Raw genomic sequence first — 21018 nt, 5'->3', positions numbered from 1 at the left:
AACTGCCTGCGACTTTCCCTTATTGGGATGTGCAGATAAGCCTCCTTGAGATCCAAAGTTACTAGCCATGAATCCTTGCCCAGCATTGGTAGTAACTGTTGAAGGGTGAGAACATCTTGAATTTGGGAATCACCAGAAAAGTGTTTAGAATAGACAGATCCAGAATAGGGCACCAGGTGCCCCCTTTCTTGGGTACCAGAAAAAGTCTTGAATAAAAACCTAGGCTTGCCTGATTTGCAGGAACTGGCTCTATGGCCCCCATAGTCAGTAAAGAAGAAATCTGAGTTTCTACCTCTGCCCTGAGAGTTCTGGGTATGTCTGGGTACCCTTGTAAAACAGGGAAGGTGTGAAAGTAAAATGTGTAACCTTGGTTTACTATATTGAGCACCCATTTGTCGTCTGTGATGGTAGACCATACCTCTGTGAACCTGGCTAACCTTCCCCCCAAAGGAAACCCAGGGCCCGCAGAGATAGGCATAGGTAGGCCGGAGTCATTGAGAACGACTGCTTTGGGAAGCTGGCTTAGAACTCCTCAATTTAGCAGAAGAATGCCCTTGTTTAGCCCTTTGAGGGGCAGAAGCCTGCCCTCTGGAAGATCTGAAACCCCTAGGCCTAGAGCGACCCTGCTTGCCAGGATCAGGGAAAGACCAATTCTTGGAAGGATAATGCCTACTAAACCAAGGAGGCTGAACCTGAAGGAAATCTTTTACAGCTTGCATAGATTCTGCCTTATCCTCCAACTTCTTCAGTACCTCCTTGGCCTTATTACCAAAAAGATTGTCCTTGTGCAAAGGAACATCCAGCAATTTAGACTTAGGTTCAGAAAGAGGCTGCTCCCTGAGCCAAGCATGACTTCTAATTACAAAACCAGTGGTTGCTGCTCTGCAGGAAGCCACCAAAGTGTCAAAACCACAATGAAGTGAATGCTTATTAACTAAAGTGGCAGAATTCAGTAAATCTTTGTTCTCCATCAAGTAGGGAATATCTCCAAGTTTAGCCTTAATAGCCTCCAAAGTATGCTGCTGATACGCAAGCATGTGAAAAAGACAATTCACGAATCTAATGGCAAGAGTTGCAGAGGTATAGACTTTTTTACCCCACCTGTCCAAGGCCCTAGACTCCTTATCAGAAGGCACAGGGTATTTAGCAATAATAGCCTTAACATCCTTGGGGCATTGAAAAATAATTTCTGGATCAGCAGTAGGGTTTTTAAAGAGGAATTGATGAGATTCAGGAAAGTACAGCTGTGTACACTTACCATAAATGTAGATGTTCGAGTGTATTCACTGTTGCAGTCATTACATTTGGGTTATCTGCTTGCAGGTAGTCCTCAGCCGGCCTGAATACCAGAGTCTTGGATTTCTGTGTCGGATGCTCTCTCTTCTTCCATGACGTCAGGTCGTCAGGGGTATAAAACATGCAGCCAATGCCATTACATCAGTTTTTCTTGCCCCAGATGTCAGGTGCCCCCATAATGGGAAGCAATTATATGTTATTTTACATCTCCATTAAAAAGCAAATACTCCAGAAAGCTTAAATACACCAAACAAGAAGGAAAGGCAAAGCCAAGAGAAGCCAGGGGGCTGGAAGGAGGGTAACCAGGACTGCAACAGTGAATACACCCGAACATCTACATTTATGGTAAGTGTACACAACTGTACTATGTTTTTCATGTTTCACTGCTGCAGTCATTACATTTGGGTTGATTCAAAAGGCTAAAGAAGGGAGGAGGAAGTAAGAGAGCACTAGGACCAGCTATTAAGCCCTGCAAGTCTGCAGTGGCAAAACCAGCTCTGGATTTAGAAAAAATAGGCATGTGGTAATGCTTGGTGAAGGTATTTACAGAGCTCCAGGTAGCAGCTTTTAGGATGTTCCTGGTAGGGACACCTCTGAGGAAAGGCTGTAGATGTAGATGCAGCCCTAGTGGAATGAGATCTTATCCCCCCTGTAGGGTAGGTTTTCCATGATGCTCATAGCAGAAATGAATGCAATGAGCTAGCCACTTAGAAATGGTTTGCTTTGAAATGGCCTTCCCCTCTGCCCCTGCAGCAAAGCCCACTAGCAGCTGTTCAGATTTTCTGAGAGGCTTAGTCCTGTCTAAATAAAATCTAAGCTGTTGCATGCCCAAAGAGTGCAGTATTCGTTCTCCTTTGTTTTGTGGATTCGGGAAAAAAGTAGGCAAATGAATGGACTAATTGAGGGCCACACTAGACACCACATTGGGCATAAAGGAAGGATTGGTCCTGAGGGACACCCTGTCTGCATGGAAGATAATGAAGGGTTTCACTGCTATGAGGGCCTGTAATTCAGACACCGTCTCTTCATGATGAAGTGATGGCTAGAACGAAGGCTGTTTTCTAAGAAAGGAATTTCAACTCTGCAGTTGGAGCTGGCTCAAAAGGAGGGAGAGTGAGCTTTTCCAATACAAAGTTAAGGTCCCAGGCTGGAGTAGGGGCTCTCCTGGGGGGGGGGGTCCTTAAATTTTTTGCCCCTCTGAGGAATTGCTTTAGCAGGGGGTGAGAGAAGAGAGGTGGTTCAGTACTATAATGTGCTGAAATGGCAGAGGCATGAATTTTAATTTACGAGAAGGAAAGGCCCTTGTGGAGCATCTCTGTTAAGTACTGAAGAATATGTGGTAAACTGGGCACCATTGTGCCCATCCCCAGAGTCTGGCTCCAGGAACAGTATCTTTTCCACTTTTCAGTATAGGATTTTCTAGTACTAGGCATCCTTGCCTCCAGTATGACACCTAGCACCTGCTTACTGAGGGATGCTATTGGAGAGCTCAAGGAATTAGCCAGGCTGCAAGGATCAGGGTTTGAGGCTGAGGCTTCAGGGCACGCTCTGCGTAGGAATGAATCTGGCCCTCCTGCTGGGACAGCAGGGAAGGGGTCTGAGGCAGGTGCCATGGTTCCAGCAGTTTCATACTGTGCAAGAGGGGGTACCAGTGCTGGCATGGCCAGTCTGGTGCAATCAGTATTGTCCTTGGTTTGTCCTGTTTGATCTTTAGCAAAACCTTTGGGAGGAGAGGCAGAGGGGGAAATGCATAAACTGAGAGGCTTTCCCAGGTAAAGAACAGGGCATCCACTTTCCAAGCTTGAGTGTGGGAAGTCCTTGTGCAGAATATGTCCAATTGGCAGTTCTGAGGGGAGGCAAACAGGAATATCTCTGGAGTCCCCATTTGTTTCTCAAGAGGTTGAATATTTTTGGTTCCAGTTTCCACTCGTGTGGGTCCATGAGATTTCTGCTTAGGTCTGCCAGTGAATTTAGCTTGCCTGGCAATAACTGAGCTTGTAGGTGCACTTGATAGCTCAAGGCTGTGTTCCACAGAGCCATAGCTAGTCTGCAGAGAGGGTAAGAGTGGGTTCCCCCCCTGCTAGTTTATGTACCACATAACTGTGGTGTTGTCTCTGTCTTTACCAATAATTGTCCTGGAAGAATGTGGTCCTTGAAGGCTGTCAGGGAACTCTGTACAGCTAACATTTCTTTTTGGTCGATATGCAGGTGCATCTGTCTTGGGTTCCATTTACCCTGAATGCACTGCCCTGCCAAGTGAGCCCCCCATGCATAGTCTAATGCGTCTGTTGTTAGGGTTTGGGCGGCAGGGGGTAGAGTGAAAGGGAGCCCCTTGTTGTGATAGCAGGCCTCTGCCCACCAAAAGAACTCTGTCTTTATAGGTTCATAGGTAGGTACTACGCTATTGGCCCTAGGGCCTATATAAGCCTAGCCAAATGGTAACCTGGCTTTTGCCACCCAAGAAAATTATTTTCCTGTGCCCCTGTTAAGCAGAGCCACAGAAGTGATCCCCGGGGTGAATTTCCTATCTCCCATCCAATCATCAAGATTTTTCTTGAAGAGTGCTAGTGAGGAGCTTTGTTTGATACAGATAGGTAGCTTGTTCCAGAGTATGGGAAGTCTCTGGGACAGGAATCTATCCCCCCAGCATGTTCTGTTTAGTGTGGTGACAAGGTTTAGGTCTCTAGAGCGGGTAGCTCGGAGGGATTGAGATTTCTTTATGTGGGGCATGTCCAACAGCTCTGGGTTCAACATAGCTTTGTATGATAGGCAGAGATCGCCTCCGAGTAGGCGATATGCGACAGAGTAAAGCTGGAGTTTTTTGAGACTGTCTGCGTAGGAATGAATGATAAGAATCATCGATTCCAGGTCCTGAGAATGTTGACACCATAGGCGTTTTAGATACCATTGTCGTTTCCTCATATGCAGTCTTGCATGTGGAATTAGTAGAATGCAAGAGGCCATGAAACCCAGGGCTTGAAGGATTTTCCTTGCAGATAGCTGGATCTCTGTGGCCAGTTGTTTGAAGTAGGTTGTCAAATAAACTTGTTTCTCTGGAGTGAGGAAAGCCACCAGGGAAGTTGTATTCAAGCTTGCTCCCAGGAATACAATTTTGTTGGCAGGGTACTAGGTGAGATTTATTTTCGTTTATGGTGTACCCCAGAGAGTTTAGAAGTTTCTTTACGAATGCCAGATGTTTTAATAGCAAATCCTGGCTTTCTGCCTGAATCAGACAATCATCCAAGTATGGAGAGAGAAAACCTGCTGTTGAGTCTCTGCCCACTGATTTGGGGGCAGGTCTAACCAACCATTTGGGGTTGGTAGGGTGTGGAAGTGGAATCTGTATTCTTGGGAAACTATATTCAAAAGCCATTTGTCCTGGGTAATGAGTTCCCAGTTTTTTGCATATAGGGCAAGCTTTCCTCCCAAGGGAGCAGGCAGCTGAGCAGGGCTTAGAAGGGTTAAAGTTAAGTCATTGTGCCATTTTCCCGTGGAGGGTGTCTTACTACTCCCTGCTTTGGAAATGGGAGCCCCTCACTGCTTAGGCCTGTGCATAGCCTGAGACTAACCTAGGAGATCTGCTGTTCCTGGGTTTGGACTGAGGTGGCCTGGAAGAGGCTGGAAAGTACCGATTCTTTGAAGCCAATGCCTACTAAATCTGTGTGGCTGTACCTGCAGGAAATCTTTAACAGTTTGCATAGATTTAGCTTTTTCCTCCATCTTTTTGAGGACGACTTCTGCTTTGTTGCCAAACAGACTGTCTTGGTTTAAGGGAGCATACAGTAATTTAGCTTTAACATGATCTGGCAAGTTTTGCTCCTTAAGCCAAGAATGCCTTCTAAGTAAAGACCCAGTGACAGCAGCCCTGCAAGATGCTTCTAAAGAATCAAAACCACATTGCAAAGTATGTTTACCAACTTGTTCAGCAGAATGCATTAAATCCTGTAATTCTGTGTGTTCAGCACAGTCAGGAATCAACATAATTTTCTGTTTAAGCAGTCCCATAATATGCTGCTGGTGCTTTAACATATGAAACTGGCAATTTAAAGCCTAATGGCCAAAGTAGCAGAAGTGTATACCTTCTTAACCCATCTGTCCAAGGCTCTAGAATCTCTATCAGAAGGGGTAGGATTTTTGGCAACTGTAGCCTTAATGCCCTTTATACCTTGGGAAATGGTCTCTGGATTCACAGTAGGATTCTTGAAAAGGAACTTGAGAGTCCAGTACTCCAATACCTGTCAGGTTTCCTGGGAGCTGGTGGTAAAGTGTCTGGGGACAGGCTAGATTCCAAGAAAGCATCACCTACAATGTCCAGAACAGGTGGGATAGCTAAAGGCCTGTGTTGAGGAAGGAGTAAGAATTCCCTAAGCCTCTTTTTGGAGTCAGAGTAATCCTGGCTTTCCCAGCGGAAATGCTCCCTAAGAGTGTGCAAGGTTTCACCAAAAGAAAAATATTCTGGAGGGGAAGCAGAGGGAATGGAATCCTCTGCATCAGAATCCTCATAGGTAGATAAGGGCCAATCCTGGTAATCAGAAGAAACAGAAATATCGGATTCCTGATCAGAAGAATCAGAAGGAAAATCAGTTCTAGGTCTCTTCGAGGGGGAAGGCTAGCTTCCCCTAATTAAAGTAATAAGGTCTTCAGCCATTCTAAGCATTTGTTTTTTTAGGCATATGGGCCTGACCATGTGGTTTGGAGGTCAGTTTTCTAGGTGTGGGTCAAGTTTTAGGCCTCGATGAAGAAGATGGCGTCTGTTTAAAATGCACGCCCGCAGGCCTGAATACACCCTCAGAAGCCAGTGCCTCCATAGCGGTTCCAGACCCATCCAAGGTAGAGACATCTGCAGGTTCCATAGTCGAAGAAGCATCTCGCTGCATACCGGACTCCGAAGGGCTCTCAGTAGAGGCCTGCGAATCTGAAGCAACGGGTATCAGAGGCTGCAAAAGCACCTCACTGAGTACCGGTGGACTGACTACTAGCTTAACGGACGCGTTGTCGGCAGTTCTGGACCTATACAGCCTGTCTCTATCTTTATCCTTATGTTTTTTTCAGAATGTCGGTAGTCAGATGGCTTACCAAAGCCATTTGTGGATAGTTATACAGAGTACCAAAATAATTTGCTGCAAAAATAGACCGACGACGAATAGTTCGAGGGTTGAATAAGGCACAAAACCGACAGTGAGGGACTTTGTGGTTTGGGCCTAAGCAAGGAATGCAGTACGAATGAAAGTCTTTATGAGGTATTTGCTTTCCACAGGTAAGACAATTGTTAACTTTTACTGACATCAGTTAAGAGCAAGAAAAAGGATCACCAACGAAGTACTTAGCTTTTTTGAAGACTTCAATTCTGAAACTCGAAAACGAAAATTTCAGGAGTCGGCCGACCTGCACTTGGAAACTGCTTCTGCTTCAGGCACCGCACAGCAAGAAAGACTTATGTAATGGCATCGGCTGCATGTTTTATACCCCTGACGACCTGACGTCATGGAAGAAGAGACAGCATCCGACGCAGGAATCAAAGACTCTGGTATTCAGGCTGACTGAGGTTCTACCTGCAGGCAGATAACCCAAATGTAATGACTGCAACAGTGAAACACGAAGAAAGTCCCTATAATACGCATCAGGTTTTATGGGGGCAGGAGGAACAGAATTAGGGGTTAAAGAATTTTCCATGAAAACCTCATCCACAACTTCCAAAACTGGAGGTATAGCCAGAGGCTTATGCTGTGGTAAAATCCAAAAATTCCCCGATTCTTTTCTTAGACTGTGAAAAATCCTGACATTCCCATTTAAAATGCTCCCTAAGGGTATTCAAAGTATCCCCAAATGAAAAATCTTCTGGAGAGGAGGCAGAAGGGATAGAATCCTCAAAGCCAGAAAAAAGTTGAGAACTTCCTTCTTCACCAGTAGACATACTGGAAATCTCAGAATCTGAGACAGACAAAACATCAGGAGATAATTCTCTAGCCCTCTTTGAAGGGGGGGGGGGGTTTCAGCGCCCCTAATCAGGGAAAGATGATCACCAGCTATCTTCTAATCAGGGAAAGATGATCACCAGCTATCTTTACCAACTGGGACTGAGACACAGAAGGGGAGACCAACGCCTGCTTGTGAGGAGGTTTGCGGCTGGAAGGTTTACTAGCAATCTGGAGGGACGTGGGAGGTCTAGCAACTGCAGAAGTCTGAACTAAGGTAGTCGGTCTGGTTCTGGTCTCATGTCGAAAAGATGAGGCTTCAGAAGCCGGTGCCTGCAAAACGGCTCCGGACCCATATGAGGCGGTGACAGGTGGACGGTCTGAAGACAAAATAGCAGCCTGCGGCATGGAGGACTCCGTAAAGGTCTCGGCAGAGGCTTGCGGCTGAAAATCTGTGGACTGCAGGGGCCGCGAATGCGCCTCACTGACTACAGCTGTGCTGACGATCAATTTCACTGGTGCGTCATCAGCAGATTTAACCCTAGACCTGTCGCGTCTTTGTCTTTGCTTTTCCTAGGTATATCCGAAGTCGGGAGACCAGAAGACGCCATACCAACGAACTTAGGCCAGACTCCGAAATGCTTATACAAAATCTTAGCTCAACAGCGTATGGTACGCGAGTTAAAGGAAGCACAGAGATCACAGTTAGGGGCGTCGTGCTTAAGGCCCAAACAAGTTATACAACAGGAATGGAAATCACAGTGCGGAATCTGTTTTCCACAGGCAAGACAGTTATTAACTTCATCTGGCATTCGTTAAAGCAAGAAAAGAGGATCCTCAATGGGGTACTTATCTGAAGGCGTCTTCAATTTGGTAGTCAGAAAGCAAAACAAAGGTAAATGGCCGACCGGCACTAGTGAGAATTGCATTTGCTTTGGGCTCCGCGGCAAGAAAGACTGAGGAAATGGCGTTGGCTGCCTCCCTTTATACCCGACGTTCTGATATCAGTTTTACAACCGGTGGCAGCCAACGTCATATACCAAGGACTCTGGTATTCAGGCCAACAGAGGGCTACCGGGAGCCGGATAACCCATATGTGAGGACTGCAACAGTGAAACACGAAGAACATCTTTCTCCTGCTACAATGGATACAGACTGGATACACAGGGGGAAGAGGAAGCCCTACTCAATTTGTGCCATCACGTTGCCCCTCGCTATGCACAAGGAAGGGACAGATAATGTACCTGCAAGAAGCCTGGAGAAAGCAAAGGAATATTTAATTTTATTTTATATTGTTTTACATTTGTTTCTGGGAGTGTCCAACCGGGCCAGAGGCCCATTTTCAGTGGAGGCCCGGCGAGAAAAGCTCCATACAGAAAAAAAAATGTGCAAAAGATAACATGACAGGAAATATCTAGGACTACACAGGACAATAATGCAAGAAAAATAATGCTCCAAAATGCAATTTCATTTACAAAATATATAACACAATAATATGAGCATTTTTCAATAATTACAGACTGGATAGGTACAGTATACCATTTCACAGTTAGATTTACTTATTTATAAAGTTATGCAATGAGTAGAGTTATGGGTAGAATTTATGGAGCTAGATCATCTGTTTGATAGGTTGCTACTAGTTATTTGGAAGGAAAGGCAGTACAGGACTGCAAGGAATGATTAGAACTACAGTTATAGGTGGGGCAGAAGTTTGGAAGAATTTGGATTGTAGTAAAAAGGTAGGCAGTCAAAAATTATTGGATGGTTTTAATGGTAAAGGTAGTCAAGTGGTTGCAGCAGCGCTAGGGTAAGGAGAGAGGGGATATTGCATTAACCAGGGGAAGTGCAGGAGCACAGCCAGTGTTTGCTGAGGTAGTCTCGTTGGAGTACTTTAAATGTATGTGCACTGGTGGTGTTCAGAATTTGTTGAGGGATGGTGTTCCCAATTTTGGATATTTTGAGCAAGTACAGAGATTCTGCAGAAGTATTATTGACTTTTGAGACTTTTAGTAACAGTTTCTTAGATGATCTTAATGCTCAGGTGTTGCTCTAAGGTTGTAATCAGTTGTGGAGTGCTGGGCAGTTTTGGGGTTGAAATATAATGGAGAGAGCCATGGCTAGTTGGTTTATGTTGAGGTTAGGTAGTTCAATCCAGTTAAGTTCCTGCAAAGTTGTGCTATGGTGAGATATACTGGTAAGATTAGTGGCAAATTGGCTATTTTACTATAGCAGGCCTCCAGTTTGGTTAAGTCATATTTTTTGGGGTTCGTAAGGCTGGGTGAGGTGTGCAGTACAGTAGACAGATGTGACCTGGTGGAATTAGTCAGAAATGGTTCCACCTGGTGGAATTACTAAGAAATGGTTTTGCTCTGTAGTCTCTCCCTAGTTTGATGTGGACTTTAATAGTTAGAGCTAGGTTTTTATCAAATTTGAGTGAGTCGTTAATTGTTGCGCCAATCAGTTTTATGTGGGTTCTGTTCTGATTTTGTCAGAAGAGTAGATAACGGATTTAGTCTACTTACCTACATAACCTTCTATGAGAAAGGTCCTCAACTGTCATAATGTCTAGTTAAGGCACACCCAAGGACAAAGACTGAAAAGCATTACTCCCTTACCCAGTGATACCTTGAGCAGTAGGAATATCCACAAAGTGGGCTTTAGAAGCAGGAGCTGAGCTATCTGTAGCTCTCACTATCACAGTCATCAGCCTTACTTTTTAACAGGCAAAAAAGCATTTGACAATTATTTCACTCCCATAAGGTTCTGAAGCCAGGTTTGTCACATATCTCGCACATTGCATGCAAATGCTCTAACTCCAGACAGGACACATATGGCATGGGGATCTGTCTCTACATCTGGGACGTACAAGAAGTATTAAGATGTTTCCTTTTCCATTATATAAAATAATCAGCAAATTTACAAAACAGCAGAAAACACAAGTCCAATCTTGAAATGCACCCATCAAACCAAACACTGTCAGTTGCAACTCCAAAAACAGCACTTTAAAAGTTGAAAGAGCTAGAAAATGCAAAAAGAAGATGGCAGCCTGAGCAGAGTGGAAAGGAACAAATAAATTGTTTACATTGCAAATGCTGTTCACAAATCCACAAAATGAAAAGCTGTAACCTGAATCTCTTGGAAAGCAAGATAAAGGACTGAAAACTTGCAAACAAAACCTTCCAAAAGCCTGAAATCATCTCTACACACTTGTTGGAATGTGGCAAATGAGCTATGGAGAGATTGGGAGGTGTGGAGCAACATGTAAGAATTTGAAGCATTTTTTTCAGCCTAGGAAAGTCTTAAATTTGACAAGTGAATGATGACTGCTGCATACGTGTCCTACTGTTCAAGTGATTGGATTCCATCATCTAGCCTCAGACAGCTGCAACCAAATCCTATTAAGTTTAAGTTGTTGTTTTCTGAATACACATAGGTTAATGTTCATAGACGAATACTAGGCTAACTGTTCTGCAAGTCCATTTTAAGCCTAGACAATAACCAGATGTCTGAATTAAACCCTGTACCTTGCATCTATGAAGTGAAGACTTAACCATTATGCCAAATCTACCACAGTGAATACTAGGATGCATTGTCTGGCAGTAATTGCAACCAAACCCTGTTAAGTTTAAATTTTTGATCAAAGTCTATACAAAAAGATGGGCTGTCAAACAGCAGTCTGCCCAACAAAAAAAAAAAGTATGTACTGTAAGCTGACTGCAGTTGGCTTCAGAAATAGCAAACTCTGCTATTTTATGCAAGCACACATGCATGCAGATGGACTTTAACACTGCAGTGCTGTTATTTAGTGATTTAAGTTTCTACTAACCTGGCATGATTGTGAATCCAGCCGGTAGCTGCATAACTCCAGTAGAAGTCACAGTTCCACCACCAGCCGTTTTCAAAATAGTGCCATTTGCACTTGTGACAACACTAGGGCTCCCACTTGTAGAAACGGGTGCCAAGTAGTTTGTGATTGGAAAAGAGTGTCCGCTGCTGACCTGCATTGTAGTAGATGTGGTTGGTGCAGTCTGATTAGATGTTGTGGCTCCTGGCAAATTTGCCACGGTAAATGTTGGTTTCAATGTATCCTGCAAAGAAATACAAATGCTAGAGTTAATAGTTCAAAACAAAAGAAATATTAATTTTTCTCTTGTACACTGCATCCCTTTTTCTTATTTTGTTATTTGATAGTCTAAATTATCACAAAAAAAACAAAGTCGTAATGTCATCAGTGTATGAGAACATTTGGTCATCTGTCAGAACACATTTATATGCTACACAGTCTATGCTTAAACTCCAGCGCACATTTTCCTGTTCATCTTCCTTAAGCACAGTTTACTCATTTTTTTCTACAAATGTAACTACAAAACAAGTGGTGCTTTCCTTCTATCCAGTATGCAGTGTCCTAGTACTGTCTGTACAACTCTTCATGTTGATATCTTCTACCTTGTGTATCATGTCGTGGATATTGAACTTCCACAGGACCAGTCCACCCTACCCACATTTGTATTAAAATGCACAGTATAGGTTACAAACTGTAACATACAATAAATATGGCAGAAACTATGATAAAAATATGGTAAAATATTATTTATTTTTTAATGCCTACAGATGTGTGTATACTTCACACACCTGCAAGAAAAACTGAAGGGAAACTTAAGTTGATGCAGAAAAAACATCCTGAAATGGTGATACTTTAGGGAGCTCCTGAACTAGGCCACAATGTCACACACTCCAATTAAAAAAGGAATAAGGATAAGGCTTTTAAGGAAAACTAACATCTTACTGTCCAGACCGCTCTTGTTGGTCTAGCAGCATTGACACCATTAGGGTAAACTGGAGATCTTGTTCGAGTCCCAAACAAGAGCCTAACCTTATCCTTTCACTTCTACGACTCTAACACACTAGTCAGAGATGGTGGCCAATTTGCAAGGAACATGGCAAAGCAGACACAAGACAATTTGATACCTGCATCTAAATGAATCTTCAGAAAGGCCATACCTACATATACCTGATAATCTGAGAGACCTGGATGGCCAGTAGGGAACCCCCAATTCTTTTAAATGATGTCATACTGGGGCATACCATGATCTCACTGTGCACTGCTCTGCTGAGTTTACACAGACTTTCCCAGTTTTAGATCCCATGTTCATAAAGAAAAGCTAGACAACTGTCAGTGATATAAATGCTAAAGATCAAGAAGCCAGAGTGGGAGCACAAAATGGACATGGGAATGGGGTCAACCAGCACAACATCAAAAGGAGAAAATTAACAAGAGGCAGAAGGTCCCTAGCGTAGTAGAGTATCAGAGTAAAATAAGCACCAATATAAAAGAATGCAGACTGGCAGCAAATTAACAGCAGTTTAAAACAATGATTGTGCAAAGGAGGCAATATACAATAAAAACACCTTTGGGATAATAAAAAAATAATTATTGATAAAATTACAAGACTGAATAAACTAAAAGGATGACAAGCCAGAAACAAAACACTCTCTAATTTAATCATGACTACAAAAGAAAAGCTTCTTGAAAAATGATTCCTTAAGTCAGGAAGTAGATGTTTCAAATAAAATGTCCACTTGTAAAGGACCTCCCAGGAGCTAGGTTCCAATTACTAAGTAGAAACCTTGGTTTACAAGCAATCAAGACCAGAGTTAAACCTTGAGAATGTAAAAACCTGCATGGTCACATAAGTACTATCCACTAACATTGATTCAGAACTGCAACAATGGCCACTGATGGCAGCTAACCTCTCAAAGATTACCAAGACTGGACAATGAAGGCATCAAATTGTTAGCCTATATAAAAGGGCCATGTCAAATTACTTAAACCTTAAATAATTTTCACGTAATCTCCAGAGTTCGGTCTCAGTCTTAAGTCCTGCAGCCATTAGAACGAGCAAAAAAAAAAAAAAATGTCATCTGCTTTTACTGTACTTGTGTTTCTACCTACTTTATTTTACTTTTACATCTTAAAAGTACTCAATTGTATTTATGACTGCTTGGTGTAACTCATTCTAAGCCTTTTGGTTTAAACACTTGGGCTTCGGACCAGTTGTTTTGCACTGAGAGGGTTTGTGGTCTGCACTGTAGTGGCAGAACAGGTAGCTTACATCCTTCTAGGTTGGGAACTGCTGATTGAGGGCTCAGTGTCTGTTATTCTAAAAGTGTATTCATTCTGGTTTAAGCACTTGGGCTTTCAGGCCAGTTATTTTACATTAAGAGGGTTCGTGGTCTGCACTTTTGTGGGAGGAGAGGCTGGACTATGCCCTTCTGAGCTGGGAATTTCTGGTTGAAGGCTTATAGTGCATGCATATCTGCTTCTTACTGAAGTTGGTGCGCCTTGTTTACTGTGGCATAGACTGGATTTGGGCCTGCTGGATCTAGCTTTGTTTGTGTAACTTGAGCACTAATCCAGGCATTCTCTAAAGTATTCAATTGTATTTATAACTGCTTGGTAGTAACTTGATTAAAGTGTAGCTAGCATTCTAAGTCTTTTGGATTAAGCACTTGGGCTTCAGACCAGTTGTTTTACATTAGGAAGGTTTGTGGCATGCACTGTGGTGGCAGGACAGGTAGCTTTCATCCTTCTAAGTTGGGAACTGCTCATTGAGAGCCCAGTGTCTGTTATTCTTAAAGTGTATTAGTTCTGGTTTAAGCACTTGGGCTTCAGGCCAGTTATTTTACATTAAGAAGGTTAAGTGGTCTGCACTCTTGTGGGAGAAGAGGCTGGACTCTGCCCTTCTGAGCTGGGAATTTCTGGTTAAAGGTTTATAGTGCCTGAATATTTGAATTGTATCTTACTGAAATTGGTACACCTTGTTTGCTGTAGCATAGACTAGATCCAGGCCTGCTGAATCTAGCTTTGTTTATATGCTTGTTGTTTGTTTGCTTGTTATTTCCTGGAATGCTAATTCCACCTAATATGCAGCTTCTCAGCTCTTCTGTGGATCACTAGTGATATCTGCATTACTTACTGTACTTATTTCCTTGTTTCACTTGAAAGAAAGTTACTGTTTGTCGTTTTTGCATTTAAGTTACCTGTAACACATTGCACTTAAGTTACCTGGCACTTGCTCACTAAAGCAATTATATAAGTCAGCACTAAAAATTAAAAGCACTACACCCTCACTCCCCACTGGCCCTTGTTTTCAATTAAGGAATTCCCAATATTATTCTAGCATGTCCAAAGTTCAGTTGTCAATCTCCTCTCCGGTCCAGCTGGTGAATCTGGGAATCTTGAGGCAATGTTACAACTGCCTCATGTACACAGACAACCCTCTCCTCCTCCCAACAAATTCCAACACATGAGAGATGCAACCATATAGCCAAACTGGAGGCTAAGCTCTCTCAACTCAGTACTGGCATAACCAGTCAGGAGGAGAAGGAAACCACAATCACTACAATTCCAGTCTCACATAGACCTACCATGACAGCAAACCAAACACAATCACACAAAAACATACTCAGAGGCTCTAAATAAAGATCTGCCTAAGCAGCAGAGACCTCCAAAGCAGACACCCAAGCAACCGCTACCCCAAAACAAAACACGTGCAACACATCTCACAAAGCCAGTGTGCCGAACAGTCACAGCCCTTAAGACTAAACAACACACCTGATACACTTGTAATAGGTGACTATTGTCAGGCACACTGACGTCCCGCTCACCAGGCTGAACAAGGAGAGGGTCACGGTGAGCAGTCTGTCGGGCGCTAGGATCCGCCACATAACACAAGCACTCAGGTCACTCCAAGGCAAGTACAAATATGACTCAGACATTGTCCATGCTGGTGTGAATGACCTGAGATGTACCTCCCTGGACTACATGAAAAGAGACATAGAGGAGCTTCTTACCCTCACCAAGAATGATGCCACAATATGAAGACAAGATGATCAATTTCAACAACTGGCTTAAGTATTGGTGTCATTCAAAGGGGATCCAATGCCTGTCAGCCTGGGATGACATGCTCGACAAGCCACGATGCTTCGCTAGGGACGGCTTGCACATATCACCCCTGGGCTTTCGGATATTGGCAAAGGCTCTTGCTACCCCCATAGTGCCTTTTTTAGGCAAGGCTCAAAAGACAAACCACCTCCATAGGTATCACAAGGGATAAGAAACTAAGAGTAATGCTACTCAACGCCAGAAGTCTAAACCTCAAGATGCACGCACTCGAAACTCTCCTTAGCATGGAGAACATAGATATCTGTGCAGTAACAGAAACCTGGTTCAGGGCTCCCGAGAGCACCCCAGCACTACCAGGTTATACCTCATACCATGCTTTTCGGCCCCAAAACTTGGACCGAACCACAAAAGGAGGGGGAGTATCGATATTCATCAAAGATAGCCACACCTCCAGGTTGGTGGCAAAGCACGAAGCATCAGAGACTATCCATGTGCAACTAACAGTGGGTAAAACTGCCTGTCAGTTTATAGCCTGCTACAGACTATCCTCCCAAACCCAGGAACCCCACTCGGCCTTCCTGAGACCACTGGAAAATATGAAGGTCTCTCCAAACACCATTATATTGGGCGACTTCAACTACCCAAACATAGACTGGGAGCATTACTCTAGCTCCAACACCCTAGCCTAAAGGTTCCTAGAATTTATAAACTCAAATGCTATGGAACAACTTGTTACCACTCCCACAAGAGGGGAAAACATACTGGACCTGATCATCACCAACATGGGGACTCTATGCTCCAGACCAGAAGTGTATCCCTCACTGGTAAGATCAGACCATAAACTAATCTCACTGGATATTCACATCCCGACCCCACCCCTGCCCAGAAAACCACAGTGAAAAACTTCTCTAAAGCAAATTTCACACTCCTCAAAACCGAGGTGGAATCCTTCAAAGCCCGGCCTGTGGAAAATATGGCCCAGACCATAGAATCCTTTATAAACGCATTCTATGAACACCTTCAGGAATGCATGGATCATGCGATCCCAAATAAAACCAAGACCCAATCCTCCAAAGGCAGACGTCCTGTCTGGTGGACCCCAACCATAAACAAACTATACAATAGAAGGAGGAAGCTACTAAATGATAGAGCAAAATCCCAAAAAGGGAAGGCATCACTGATCAGTATTAGCAAAAGCTACGGGCACTCATAAAATTGTCTAAGGCCAGCTTTGAGAGAAAAATTGCACAGGACACTAAGGATAATCACAAGGCTTTCTTTAGTTATGTTAGGAACCTGGGTGGTAATTCCCAGATATGCTCAGAATTAGTCCAAAATGACAAAAAATACACTGGACCCACAGACATTGCCAACATCCTAGCTGACAGGTTCAGCACAAACTTCTCCCCCCTCCCCACCAAAAGGGCAAATATCTATCCCAGCAGAGTGCTGCCCCCTTGACATCTCAGATGCTCAGGTAAGAGCCGCCCTCTCCAAAGCAAAAAACACAGCATCAATGGGACCAGACAGTGTCCCGGGCTGCGGCCTACATGAACTCCAAGAAGAGCTAAACCCAAACATAAAACTACTGTTCAATCTCAGCCTTACTACAGGATATGTGCCCAAAGAGTGGCGTACAGCAACAGTGGTCCCTCTCCATAAAGGTGGCGCCTCAACGGATCCTGGAAACTATCGCCCCCTAAGCCTGACTAGCTTGGTCTGCAAAGCTATGGAAAGGATCATTATGGACCTCATAAATAAAGATATTGGGGACCTACAGACACTGGATCCTACCCAGTTTGGCTTTGTTATGGGCAGATCCTGCCTCTTAAACCTGGTTGATTTCTTTGAAACAGTCACCAAGGCCATTGACAAGGGGAAGGTGGTCCACACAGCCTACCTGGACCTCGCAAAAGCCTTCGATACAATACCCCACTCAGGCATTATAGATAAGCTCACCAGCTTAAATATAAACCCCTATGTCACTAGATGGATTGCAAACTGGCTCAAGGACAGAACCCACATGGTTAGAATTGCTGGAACCATGTCAGACTCCAAACCAGTTACAAGTGGTGTCCCACAAGGCTCAGTCCTGGGACCTCTCTTGTTCAGTATATATTTCTCAGAGGTACAGGCCAACACGGAAGGACTGTGGCTGACCAAGTTCGCAGATGACTGCAAACTGGGCACCATAATCGACTCTCCTGCCGACACAAGCATCCTCCAAAAGGGCCTCATAGAAACAGACAACTGGTGCCAGAGCCATGGCCTCAAGCTAAATGCCAAAAATGTATAGTCATCCCTTTGGCAAAACAAAGTGCCCACAAATTACCACATAGGTGGTAATCCATTAAGTACAGAAGAAGTAATTAGGGACCTGGGGACCCAAGTTGATAGCAATCTCTCATTTGACAACCACGTGGCCAAAGTGGTTAGAAAAACATTTTATATAGCCCACCTAATCATGAAGGGATTAGCATCTAGATCAGGGAGGTCATCGTGCCTCTTTACTCATCCCTCATCAGGCCCATAATTGAGTACAATGCCCCTTTGGGATGTACCTTACCAGACACCTGCAGCAACTGGAAAGACCCCAAAAGTACCTCACCAAGAGGATCAAAGGACTCAAACAGATGCCATATGCTGCCCGGTTAAAGAAACTCCAGCTCTACTCAGTGGCATACCGCCTGTTCAGAGGCGATCTGTGCCTGACGTATAAAGCCATGTCCAACCCGGAATTAATGGACATGCTGCACCTCAGAAAATCCAAATCCCATCGAGCTACGCGCTCGAGAGACTTGAACCTCAGCACTGAAATAAATAGGACATGCTGGAGGGACAGATTCATAACCCAGAGGCTCCCTTCACTCTGGAATAAAATCCCAGTCCAGGTTAGGCAGAGTCCCTCAATGACTCTCTTCAAGAGGAATCTTGATGAGTGGGATGGGAGATCGTAGGTTTACCCCGGGTATCACTTATGTGTCACTGTTAGACAGAGGCACAGTATACGAACCTCGAAAAAGAGCATAGCAAAATAAATTTAAAATGGGTGGCGAAAGCCAAACACATTCTGGCTAGGCTTATAAATGCCTTAGGGCAGATAGCCTAGTATGAACCTATGAAAGGCACAAAATTCATGCAGTACAATGCCAATGTACTCGTACAAGAGCAAGCATAACACAAACCCAAGGTACAAGTCAGGAGCCAACTTTGCACTGGGGCTAATGTTATTTAAACAGGATAGAAAACTCACAAAACACTCAAGAGCTAACTTGCTAAGTGAAACAGCATGGACACATCCCCATGATCAAAACTGCTCATGGACTTAAAGTGAAATATTTGATAAGGGTCTAACTTATTTTTAACAGCACTGCTGAAGAAGCCAAGAAGAAAAAGAGTGCTCCAAAATGAGATAATCCATTTGCAAGACAGCCAGACTTAGATCCATGTATAGTTAAAAGACTGAAGTCCACTGCACAGTGGATGCTAAGTCCATCCCAGTCCTTAAGAATGGTGGCAAGCTTAAACCTCTAAACTTGAACTCAAGGGTAACTAATTAGATAGAAACATCCACTCCATTACTAAAAAATCAGTGTCAAAATGCCAACTATTTCACTAACCATCTGTAGCCATAAACCATGCAGTAGCAGTAACAAAGAAGATGACAGCAGCAGATGATAAAACAAATTAAAAGAAAAATAAAAGTGGAATCATTAAAAAGTATGACTTACCATAAAAGCAATCTCAAGAACTGCCATCAAAATTTGTTCTACATCATACCTTTCAACTGTCCCCGATTTTGACTCAAATTTTAACTCTGTCCCTCTTAATCCCTCCTAAAACTAGTGACTTTTGGAGGAAAGGTGGTGAATTACACTTAATGAATAAAGACAATAATTAAGAGTTATATACTTCTTTTACTTCAGAAAATGTGTATTAATTCATATGCTCTGATTCTGTCAATGTTTCAAGACAGTAGCACTAATATTTTAAAAGTGTCCCCGATTGCCCCTGATTTTTTCTTGACTTGTCCCTGATTCTGTTGAAATGTGTCCCCAGTTGGTTGAGAGGTCTGTTCTACATTAGCAACCAACGTCTGCCACCATGCATCTTCTCTGATGAAAAATATATGACATACTGTTAATAAAAAACAACCAAGCAAACAAATGCAAAACAAATGCATTGGGGTTTCTGGGCTAACAGTTTACATCAAACTTGAAAGATCACACCTCTAGCTTACAAATGGTCTTCCATCCATTTAGTTGTAAGTTACACATGCAAGATGGATTAACAGTGCACAGATTAGTGGTTAAAGGTCCTCACTTCACAGCTCCAAGGTCAGGGATTCAGTTTTGACCTCTGACTACTGTATGGAATTTGCAAGTTATTCTCATGCATGCATGGACTTTTATCTTGGTACTCTGGTTTCTTCCAACCTCACAAAAATATGCCAATTGTCTGGTTACTCTAAAATATCTATATACATTGGTCCTCATGACTTCAAAACACTTGCTCTCAGTGGAAGTGACCACTTACACTGACAGCAGGTCTTTTGGAATCTGGCCTCCAGTGTAAACTTGTTTATAGAAAGGCCTTAATCTTGGTATAAGTTTCTTCCTTCAGTGCAAGTTTTTCAGAATAAGGGCAGACTTACACTGACAGCAACATTTTTGGATTCTGGCCCATTGAATTTACTCTCACACTGGTAGTTTGGGTAATGGAAGAAAAGGTTTTGATAATATCAAGTTAATTTCTTCAGTTAATAAATAAAATTAATATACTTCAATGGAACACCACTTTTCAAATTCTTCCAGTACCTCAATACAGTACTAAAGCACCAAGTTTGGAGACAAAAACGACACACTAAGCCAACAAAGCTGAAATTCACTTCTAAAAGAACCACAGGATCCTCCTGCCAACACACTGATATTAAACTTGCCTTGCTTCTAATACTAAAGCCATTATCAAGAAACTATTATACACTGAAAATGCTGCCATAATGTATTGGAAGCTTGTCTACTGATGGCAGTTTCTGTAAATGCCATTTCACTGAAAAAGTGTTGTGCGATCTCTGAGTAGGTATACTTAACTTTGTGGGTTGGTGGGGTTCTCTCCACATGGGAAGTGCAGCAGAGCTTGCAAAATATGTCTTGAGATTTGCTGAAAGTGATTTCAATGAAACATTTTTGTTTTACATGACTTCAAGGAAAACACTGTCAATGTATTAACATGCTTCCAATATAACAGGTGTTACACTGTTAAGGATGCCAACCATGGCTGACAAAAACATAAACCACAATTTTAGGCCTTGTAACTGAACACTTACATATGCAGATATCAGATAACAGCACAAAATATTTCTTTCTGGAGTAAGAACTAAGTAGTTCTATAGCACCAATACATTAGTACAATACTGTGGGATTACTTGTTACTGCACTAACAAAATGCTACTTACAAAACTACATGCATTGGTTAAGCAGGAGCACTGTGCCACAAGGAAAATGATCTGAGGGATCAAAACAACTTGCTCCTATGAGCTCTACACACCGTCTTAAATCAAGACATATCTTTTGGACTTCGTCTAAATATTGCACTTAGCAGCATTTTATAAGACTGTGTCTCCTACTTAAACCACAGAGTAATAAAAACATACAATTCATACCTAGAATTAACCTATGAAACCTCCTGTCCATTACAATGACCTGCATTCAACAAGCTGAATGCATTAGTAGCCACTCTGAAGCCCTGTGGTATTTTAATGCAGTATGAATATATCTATCAATGCAACTGCATGTGGGGAGTAATCTTTAGGCCAGATTTAGATGGATTAGTTGAGGTCCACAACACATCAAGTAATAAATCTCATACTTCAAGAGGATGACAAAGAGGTACTTGCACATT

General features: G+C 43.0%; 1 protein-coding gene across 3 annotated transcripts in view; it reads right to left on the bottom strand.

Annotated features, from left to right (window-relative positions):
* Positions 1–21018, bottom strand: part of SRF (serum response factor) — an 870566-nt gene that overhangs the window by 387813 nt on the left and 461735 nt on the right. For all 3 annotated transcript variants that reach the window (XM_044060034.1, XM_044060036.1, XM_044060035.1), the window contains exon 3: positions 11038–11299. In XM_044060034.1, coding sequence (XP_043915969.1) covers positions 11038–11299 — 262 coding nt within the window. The remainder of the gene's footprint in view (positions 1–11037; positions 11300–21018) is intronic.

The sequence above is a fragment of the Protopterus annectens genome, chromosome 1.part2 (genome assembly GCF_019279795.1).
Source record: "Protopterus annectens isolate FY-2018-M chromosome 1.part2, PAN1.0, whole genome shotgun sequence".
Taxonomy (NCBI): Eukaryota; Metazoa; Chordata; order Ceratodontiformes; family Protopteridae; genus Protopterus; species Protopterus annectens.
The sequence above is the reverse complement of the archived record's forward strand: the minus strand, read 5'-3'. Positions and strand labels throughout refer to the sequence as shown.